Below are 9981 nucleotides of genomic sequence, written 5' to 3'. Positions count from 1 at the left end.
TTTCCCTTACCTCTGTTTTCCAGTGGAGTTTATAACCCCAAGAGGTTTCGTGAAAGGGAGGCTGATGGTTTCCCAGGGTAAAAAAAAAAAAAAAAAAAAATGCAAGACTTCTTAAGGAAGCATTCAATGGGGTGAGTGGGGGACAATGTTCTGGAAACTGCATCCCTAGAACTGTGAACATCAGTGTCAGATGCCTGGAAGAGTCGAACAGTTTGAGAACTGCACTGCTCTGGTTCTTCCCGCACAAAGCCTGTGACCTTGCATGGATGGTGGAGCTGGCGGCTGCTAAGATCAGAGCCAGAACCTCCGCATGTCCTTCCAACGAGCCAACTGCCGGCAAACCCGCTGGACCATCCCCATCAGGAACGCTTCCCAGTCCCTTAGTCCTGGCCAGTTCCAAACTGGGAAGATTTGAGAATGGGGGGATTGGGAAGCCTACAAGGTTTCTACCATGGCGCCAATCTGATTCAAAACTCAGGCTTAGCTTTGGAGTCATTTGTTTATGTGTCTATTTATTCATTCATTCATTTAGAAATATCCTTTTGGACTTTTTTCCCTTATATTTAAGTATTTTTCATGAACAAAATATTTCATAAATCAAATCAAATTAGATATTGGGAGGAAATCTAAAAATCAGAGCACTAATTCCACTCACCCTGATAGCAAATGCTTTCAGGTTCCCTTCCCAACCCACAGCAAAGTCAATGAAGACCGGTGAAGAAATGGGACACAGGAATGAGAGAAGGATACGAGGCACTGGTGCAGGAGAGGAAGTGGGAAGAAGAGGGGTGGAAAGAAGCAAAAACAGTGGTGCAGAGGCAGGGGAGAAATAGTAAGAATTGAAGCAAAATATTAAGAAGAGTCCAACAGACAGATCCCTTCTGATTTTCCTCCTCTTGATCTCGGGTAATTTTATTTTGTCCAAAAGACTTAATTCTCCAGTTAAAACTGCTTATAATTTTACACACACATCCCAGGACAGCATCTGTATCCTTTTCCCTCCTCTCCTGCGAGCGCCCTCCCGCCTCCTCTACCCTCCACAGCAGTAAAGGCCAACACACTTGACCTTGCAGTCCTATTACCTCAGGAACATCATGAAATCCCCTATTTTCTTTTCTTGACCAGGTGCTGCCCTCTAGAGCGCAGTGGTGGTCGATGGGGCTCATCCCTTGCTATGGTGGATTCAGGCCACTGCCTGGTTTCTGTATCAAATAACCCCTTCCCTCAAACATGCATTGTCCCTTTCCTGGTCCTGCAGCTCTGAGCTATGGCACAAACTCAACTGATAAATGCTACACCTACCTATCCAATAGTATGTAGGAAATGCAATCCTTCCTAGGAGGGTGAAATTCTTGGTGCTAATTATCTTCACATAAATCCTACTCAGAGAAGAGTTGACTGAGAACGTACCACTGGTTTTTAATATATACATATTTGATTGAGTCATGCACACGTGTGAGTGTGATCTACCTCTATGGGACCAAAAGAGTTTTATAAGTTTACCTATGTACACATATACAGACACAAATATCTATCATCCAACACGCTGTTTCTGCTTGGGGCTTGTTGTTTTCAAATAAAAATAGAGGACAATTTGGGGGGAGGGTTGCCACTTGCTATTGGACGTGGCATTGCCAGAAAACGGTGAGTCCAAAGAAAAAAACTGATTGGAAGGCATGAGACTGTATTAGCAAAATATGCATTTGATACAACAAACTGACCTGCCCATTTCCCTAAGGCAGCAAGCCTTTATGATCTGTACACTCTTATTAAATAATCTCATTAAATAGGAACACAAAATGTACACATTTACAGTTATTAAATAAGCCGGGACTCTTCTATCTGCAGCCGCATTCAGACACTGCCATGCCTTCGTATTTGAACTTGTAGGTGACGACGCCCTTGTCTAAATAGAGGATAGAGATGGGCTCTAGCTTAGTGGGCACACAGCAGGCTTTGGAAGCCTTCTGGGAATTCTTGAGGTGTACCAAGGCCTGGATAATTGCATGCTTTGTGGGTGTGAGATGCTCTGCCAGAGGGTAGTTGCAAACCCCGCGGCATTCGTAGGCTTCGTATCCAGGTGGGGCGATGATCCAAGAGTCCCAGCCAATCTCCTTGAAGTCAATGTAGAGCGGGGTCCTCTTGCAGTAGTTTCCTTTAGCGTTCCTCCTGATGCGGGCTGTGGAGTCATAGATGATGTTTGACCTCATCTGCAGCAAAGCTTCTTCTCCTGGCCCACTGGAATAACCGTCCAGGCCCAAGTTGTCAAGCTCCAGTAGCTGCTCATGGGCGATCATTTCATTCAGTTCCTCCTTCCGTTCCTTCTCGCTGCTTTGGTCATCGGAAAACACGACAAGCAAGGGGACATGCTTATTCTGGGCACTGGTGTCTATTTCCAGTTGTCCTCTGCCAGCATCCTCACTTCCATCATGTCTGCTCTCGATGTGGACCTCCAGCTGGTGGGTGGATGAGCCTGACTTTTGCCAACGTCTAATGGCATCGGTGACATCGAAAGTCTCCCACTCGCTGTTGGTGCCATAGATCTCCCCCGACACCAAAACCAGCATGCTTCTTTCACCCTCAGTGTCCCCTCTGCTCTCAAGTACCTCGAAAATGGTAATTTTCCGGTCTACTCCATCATATATCATGCGATCTCTCTGCACCAGTGTGTACAACCTGAGTTCGGCCATGATGACCTCTTCGTGGTGAGGAATGGACACATTGAAGAGGAGAGGGTATTTTCGGAGTCCATTAAAACTGGCTGGCTGGGAAAACAGATCTGGGGGGAAAAAAAAGACAAAAATCAGATTTGTAGTGTGTCACAGAGAAAAATAGATGCTTATTTATGCAATAAGAGGGCCTGTCTGTGCGGGAAGCTTGATACAGAGGAACGAGGGGGACCATCAGTGAAAATAAACACAATGTTACCATTTTCCGACAGAAAATACTGAAAGGTCAATGGCAGAATGCTAAACTGACTTAAGCTGCCAAGGCTAAGATGGAAAGCGGCTGCCTTATGAATGGGAGAAACTCTCCCAGTCTTGCTTGCTTTGGTTTCACTTATCAGCCACAGAACTACAGAGCTGGGAGGGACTCTGGAGACTGTGCAGGCAAGCCCCCAATTATCCTAGCCAGTAAAAGGCCATCAAATGGGAGGTGGGGTGGTTGTTCTTTTTTGGAAGCTTTTAAGGGATAAGCAGCTCATGGCTTTCCGTATCTGCATTCATATGAGTGAAGATTCTCCACATGGTTGGCTGAGGACTGGTCTTCCTTAAAGACCCCCATGTAGATCAGGGGTTAGTAAACTATAGCCCATGGGCCACGATGAGCCTGCCACCTATGTCTGGAAATAAAGGATCAGGGAAACAGAACCTGGTCCATTTATTTCTATGTTGTCAGTGGCTACCATTGCACTGCTGTGTCAGAGTTGCGACAACAAATGGCCCACAAAACCCAAAATATTTGCTATCTGTCTGGCCCTTTACAGAAAGAGTTTGCTGACTCTTCCTCTGACACCAATGTCTGACAAGGCCGACAAGATGCCACAAACCAAGGGTGTCACAGCAGTTGAATTTTGGGTGTGTGGACTTCAACAAGGAGGAATGGGAGAAAATGAACCTTGGGATAGATGGGTTGTTTTAGTCTTGTACCCTTAGCAACTGGCATGGAGTTCAGCACATAAGAATCACTCAGAATGTTTATGAAATAAGGTCCTTTAGTCTCAGACATGCATCTCCAGATATTATCACGTTGACTTCCTACATAAGAATTTATAGGTGCCCAGGGTTTCTGCACCCTTGCCCCTGGTAAACATAAGACTATGCCTGGGGGCATTTGTCATCCATCCAAATTCCATGACACGAGTGCTAAGGACACCCAATTGAGGGGTTCCCTGTCATCTTTGGCAGTGTTTTCTCAACTGTATACCTAATTCATTATTTTAGTAGGGTCCCTTCTCCAGGTTGTACTCTTAAATATTTTTCTTTAGCTTTATATGATTTTTTATACTCTTTAATGTCTCTTGTAGGCTTGTCCTAAGCAACAACATTCATGAAATGAAGGGATTAAGGTGGTTGTCATGTGGATTTTTTTCTGATCCACATTAATGAAAATGTATAATAATTTTACATGATTCACAGTTTTCTCTCTGTAGGGTACCGCTTAAAATCATCTCCTACACTGCCAGTGGGAAATACTGGTCAATGAGATGAATTTAAACACTCTAGCATGATTCTTAAGAGGCCTTACCCTCTTGATCTATCCATAGTTCCCACTCATCCCCTAGAGTCCCTGGAACATTGTAATCAAACAAGTTGTATTTCTTGAAAGGTTAAAGGAATTGTAAACCCTCCTATTTAGAGTAGACTGATATCTTCACCATTTGCCAAAACATTCCTTTGCCCTGTTGTACACCACACCTCTGGAGCTGTGCTTCTGACTCTTGGAAAGCCTTCTCCCCTCCCTTCCACCTCTCTGGTTGTGACCCCTCCTTGTGGGATTTTCCCTTCTTCACCTCCCTATCTAGAAGTCCACTGCCTTCTGGGTCACTTAAATATCTACTCTTTTTAAAAATTTTTATTTAAATTCTAGTCAGTTAACATATAGTGTAATAGTGGTTTCAGGAGTAGAATTTAGTGATTCTGATATTTATTTTTTATATCTCTCCTATAAGCTTTGCCATTTACATCCTTACATTTCAGTTTTCTTTTTATGAATGGGTCTCCCCAAGCAAAGAGTCACCATGCTGGCAGGGAGCCCAGCTTAAATTCCTTCAATGCCTCCGAGCTACTGGGATACCTTAAACAGAGGCAATGTTTTCAACATATGGACTAGTCGATGATTCTGGACATCACAAAAGATCAAATTGATTTATGGGAATAGCATAGGTCCTTAATACATCAAGTCACTTGAGAGTTGTCCCCTCTTATAAGAATAGAGAGACTTTCCTCTCCTTGGACAGGGAGCATGAGACCAAAAATGGGGGAGTAGACTGGTTGCTCTATGCATGAGAAAAGTGCAGAATGAAAGCTCATGGTCATGGGAAGAGGAGATTAATTACAAAGGAGCACAAGGAGACTTTTGGTGGTGATGATTGTGTTCACTGTGTTCATTGTAGTAATGGTTTCAGTGGATGTTTATAAATACCAAAACCTATCAAATTATATACTTCAAATACCTGCAGATTATTGTATGTCAATTATACTTTCATAAAGCTATTAAAAAATAAGTTCACTGTGTATGTGCAACTATACAAAGTAGTAGATGAAGGTGTTGCATTCTAGGCAAGGGAACTGATGTTTGTTGAGCATATTTAAATATGCCAGTGTTTTGCAAACACTGTTTCATTTGTTTCTTATAAAGACCATTCATTGCTACTGTGTTCATCTTACACCAGAAGAAATCAAGCTTCAATGCAGAGGACTGACTTCCCCAAGATGACAAAGTGAAGTTAGAAGTGGTAGGAATTAAAGTCATGTTTTTTCTACCTTAGAAGTCTACTTGCTTTCCCCTGATTAGTTAGATTGGGAGGAGGGGTTTTTTTGGTTTTGATTGGGGGTGGAGGGGCGGGGCAAGGTGGGGTTGGTCTTCGTCTCCTAGGCAGTTGCACTGTGCAGACCCATAGAGTCAAAAGAAAGTCAAGAACAGTCATTAGTGCCAGCCCAGCTCAGGATCCATGTCCTTGGGGCTGAGCACTCCTCCTGAAGACCCGCAGAGCCCCGAGCAGCGGGGGTGTCCACAGACAGATCCGTTCCGGCTTTTGCTGGTCTCCTGTAATAAGACCCTTTGTAAACTCTACTTCCTGCCCTGCATCACCCAAATCCTCCACGGGAGAAGTGAGAACTAAAAATCTTCTATTTCTCCCTGGGAGTGTGAACATTTCCCACCTACCCTCCAAACAAGGCACCCAGGGCTCAGTGCTAGGAAAGGTTCCCATGGAAGGAGAAGATTTATTTTCAATTCAGACTCACCCTCAAAAGGAATCTGTAATTTCAGTTTGCCATTTCCATTATGTTACTAAATGTTACTGAGTAACATTTCTGATGTGTTACTAAATATCTAAAATTTTGGCACTTACTTAAATTTTAAAGGCAAATGCTATCCTTAGGACTGATCAATACCCACTCCACATTTCCTCTAATGCCTAGAATTTAAGGAATTCCTTAGTAATAGCTAATGATTGTTCAGCAATTCAGAGTAAATAGAGCACTTTCTTACTCATAAACACTTTGAAATCACTTAGTTGTGTTATTTAGATATATTATGCCCAATTTACAGATAATAAAACTGAGATTCAGAGAAATTAAGCTAATTATCCACAACTACTAAGTCAACCTTGCCTCAAAATTCCAAATCCCAAGCTATTTCTGTGTTACCACCTTTCCGCTTTTAAGAACAACTGGTCAACATCAGTCAAAACCCTCTTCCATGAGGGCTGTCATTATCATGTATCTGGTTCATGACAATGGAAATTTTAAAGAATTACTCTCTTTGGAACTACATCTTTTAGCATGCATATTAGAAAAAATATATATATTTTTGCCATCTAGCACCATATTAAATAAAAGATTAACTTGCTAGGTTATTACATTTAGTTACTAAATAAAACTGCGGGGGCTAATATCGTTTTTCTGCTGATATTTAAGGCTTGTGCATTGCTATTCACGAAGACACTGAAATAAGCTGGATCATTAACTGGGCCGTGCATACTTCCTTGACATTATAAAGAGTGATTCAAGGATGTACACGTCACAAAAACACAACAATATTTTAGGAAGAACCTCTAAAATACAAGTTTTTGTCCTGTCTGAATATTTCTTAAGTAAGGTGAGAAAATGGAAACACATTCAAAGTTTGAGTGAAGCACAAGTCATGACTCTGGTTCTTGTCTATTTTCATTCTAAGTAGAAATTGACAGATTTTTTTTTTTTTTTTTTTTTTTTTTTTGGTCAAGGACAAACGGAAACAGAGACTTATCTGGAAAATGACAGACAAAGGTATAGAAGTAACCTGACATTAATGTCTTGTATTACTGTGGTTCAAATTCAAAAATTTTAAAGACCAAATTATGATGTCAAAACGGCAGACAGTTTATGACTTTGGATTAAAAGATATTCTTTAGTATCTTTTAATAGCATTTGGGAAATGACCATGAAAATGGTATAGACCAAAATGTGCACTGTTTTTGAGTATCAGTGTACATACACCTTTACATAGATGTGTTCACCCCATCTATATTGTTTGAATTTATCATCTCTTGAAAAAAAAAAATCCAAGCCAAATTTTGTCAATAAAATATCAACTTACCTTCATTCTTGAAACTCCTAATGATGTTGGCTGATGGCATGGAGGTCCGATCTGTTGCAAATTTGTTGTAGAGTTCCAACATATACTCGGGTGGGTCCACCTTGGCTGAATCCTGCAAAGGGATGTCAGATAGGTTCAGTGTCTTGAGAAATTCATTTTTCATGCTCTGCAGCAATGTGTTGAAGTCGATACCATCTTGCTCTGAGAAGACATCATCGAAGAGGGGCATATCTTCTTCCAGAGGTGACTGCTCCAGGCTCATGATGGGACTGCCAGAAACCGAGTGAGCCACCAGGCAGAGGAGAGTGCACAGCTGCAATTGCAGAGAACCCATGACTCTGCTCAAGCCCCCAGGCCAACCCAGGAAGGTTTAGCTCTCCTGGGCTCTAAGTGGCAGTTTTATCTTGTGCCGTGTTAATGTCTCGTGTCACTGGAGACAAGTTTGGAAACTCTTTGCCTCTCTCTCCCTCCCCCCTACCACTCTTCCTCTCCCCCCAAAAGTCAGGTTGCAGTAATTGGATAACAAAATCCCCTATAGGGGCCTAGCCTTTCTTATCTCCCTAGTGTAAACTTGTGCACTAGATTTTGTTTCTATCTCGCGATCCTTTTTTCTTTTAATGAGCATTTTATAAACATTTCCACATTCTGACACTGGCTAAGAGATAGGACAATTTTCTCCTTGCAGAAGCTCTGCTTCTCTTCCTTTCAATTCACTTCCTTTTGGCAGGAATGCCTAAATTCTACTTTTATGTGATTCGCTTTCACACATGCATAGAATAGATACCGAGAATCAACACAATCCACATCAGTGGCAGATTAATTCACAGATTAATTCAAGTGCTGGGGCTTCCATCTTCACAGCAACGGTTCAGAAGAAAGACCAAATATCCAACACCTCCAAGCTAAGTTAATAACTATAAATGCATTTCTATAACTTTCTAGAACCTTACATTTTTAGAAACAGGGAAGTATAAACTTCGTGGTCAAGGGCCTTTTTCATACAGATTTGATCTGGCTAAGTGGCTTTTGAAAAATAGGGTGAGTGTTTCATTATAAGAGCAACTCAAATTCATTAGGTGCTTTCCTATAAACAGGCGTGGTACTAAGTGCTTTACATTGATCACCAAATGTGCTCCCTATAATCACCCCGTCACAATGCCCATTGCACATATGGGTTGCTAAGGGTCAGTCACTTGCCAGAGGTCACAGAGCCTCAAAGTGACAGAGTCAGGATTTGAACCTAGGCATTCTCACTCTTACAAAAGGGAAAAAAACAATCGGACTTTCAAGCCAGTGCTCCTGGGACGGGAGCAAGGGCAGGGATGCTGAAAGGCTAAGTCCCAGCCTCGCCCTTCCCTGGAGAGTCCACAGTCAGGAGTCAGGGATTTGCAGTTGGAGCTGGACCTCAGGTCCTTCACCGGGGCGATGGATTGTGAGGATGACAAAATCTCTGCCAACTCCATGTTAATGGCTACATCAAATGGGCCAGGTGGCTCCAAGTCAAAGTTTGGGAAACCACATTATGGGACAGGTGAAAAATGTTTCTTTGTCTGAGAAGCAATGGTGAAATTGACGGTTTGCCTGGTTTAAGAAAGACAAATCAAGTTCATCTGCCTTTCCAGCCCCACTTAGTGGTGGTAGCAGCTCGGTGCGTCCATGATGGTCCTGTGGACCGCCCCCAGAGGCAGTGGGACTGCTGTTCCCCTATGTGTTCAGTGCACTCCCTGTGCAATTCAGGTGCCTGGTACTGTGCTCAGAAGGCTCTGTCTTGGTATTTGGTACACTGGAATACTCTCTCAGTTTCTGAGTTACATTTTCCAACATTTACCCCAATTAGGTCAGCTACAGTACCTCCACTATCCTTTTTCCTGTAAGCGCCCTCCAGAGCTGTCTTCTGATCCTTTCCCCAGCTAAAATGTAAGTTTACAAGAGTTTTTTGAACTGTCTTAGAAAGACTTGTGTTTTGAGGAAAAGTCTCTCCTTAGAATTGTCCAATTGTTCAGTAGCTGTTGATTTTGATTCCATCTTCCGTCTTGGGGAAAGCTCCCGCTCCCACATTGAAGATAGTTGTAGACTGGAAATAGATTATACCCTAGCAGAGCCAAAAGTGGGTGAGTCCAAGCCATCCTGCGGGTGGGCTTTACCAGAAGGTTCCTGACAGCATACCAGCAGGGTCCTTGTATCGTGTCCTGCCTCAAAACAAGCACCCGTTTCTCTTCACACACACAGATGTCAACGCACACTCCAAAACTCTGAATGGCAGGCATGTGCGTGTAACTGCCACAGGACAGCTGAGTAAGTGGCGGCACTTGGAGCCCGGGCGCACAGGCTTCACGGATCAGGAAGAGGCACGGACGTCCTGCCTTGCTGAGTCCTAGCTCTTTGCATTCTAAGGGGAAAGACAGGCAGTTGAGATTTCCTGTACTTGGTGTTAGAGATACTGTTGGGGTTGACTATTTGGACCAGTTTCTGCATCATAAATGTTTATATTTTGGGCAGACTTAAAGATAAAATAGGAAAATGTCTACAAACACATCCTAATGCCTGTGACCTCTTGAAATTCAAGGTCCTTAAGCCCCACACCTGTGCTGGGGTGGGGGAGGAAGGGGATTAGGCTTCATGCATGGAGGAAAGGGGCATAAGCTTCCAGCCTCTTCTAGGCCTGGGATGCCTTGC

At 43.0% G+C, this 9981-nt stretch overlaps 1 protein-coding gene across 1 annotated transcript; it reads right to left on the bottom strand.

The window, feature by feature from the left end:
* Positions 1-1409: 1409 nt before the first annotated feature.
* Positions 1410-7678, bottom strand: BMP10 (bone morphogenetic protein 10). Its single transcript, XM_059407779.1, has 2 exons — positions 7306-7678; positions 1410-2779 (listed from the first exon to the last, which is right to left on the bottom strand). Exons 1-2 carry the CDS (start codon positions 7637-7639, stop codon positions 1839-1841), a joined length of 1275 nt encoding a protein of 424 aa, XP_059263762.1. The 5' UTR covers positions 7640-7678; the 3' UTR covers positions 1410-1838.
* Between the last annotated feature and the right edge of the window lie 2303 nt (positions 7679-9981).

This window comes from Mustela nigripes, chromosome 7, assembly GCF_022355385.1.
Source record: "Mustela nigripes isolate SB6536 chromosome 7, MUSNIG.SB6536, whole genome shotgun sequence".
Classification (NCBI taxonomy): domain Eukaryota; kingdom Metazoa; phylum Chordata; class Mammalia; order Carnivora; family Mustelidae; genus Mustela; species Mustela nigripes.
This window is presented reverse-complemented; position numbering and strand designations above follow the sequence as displayed.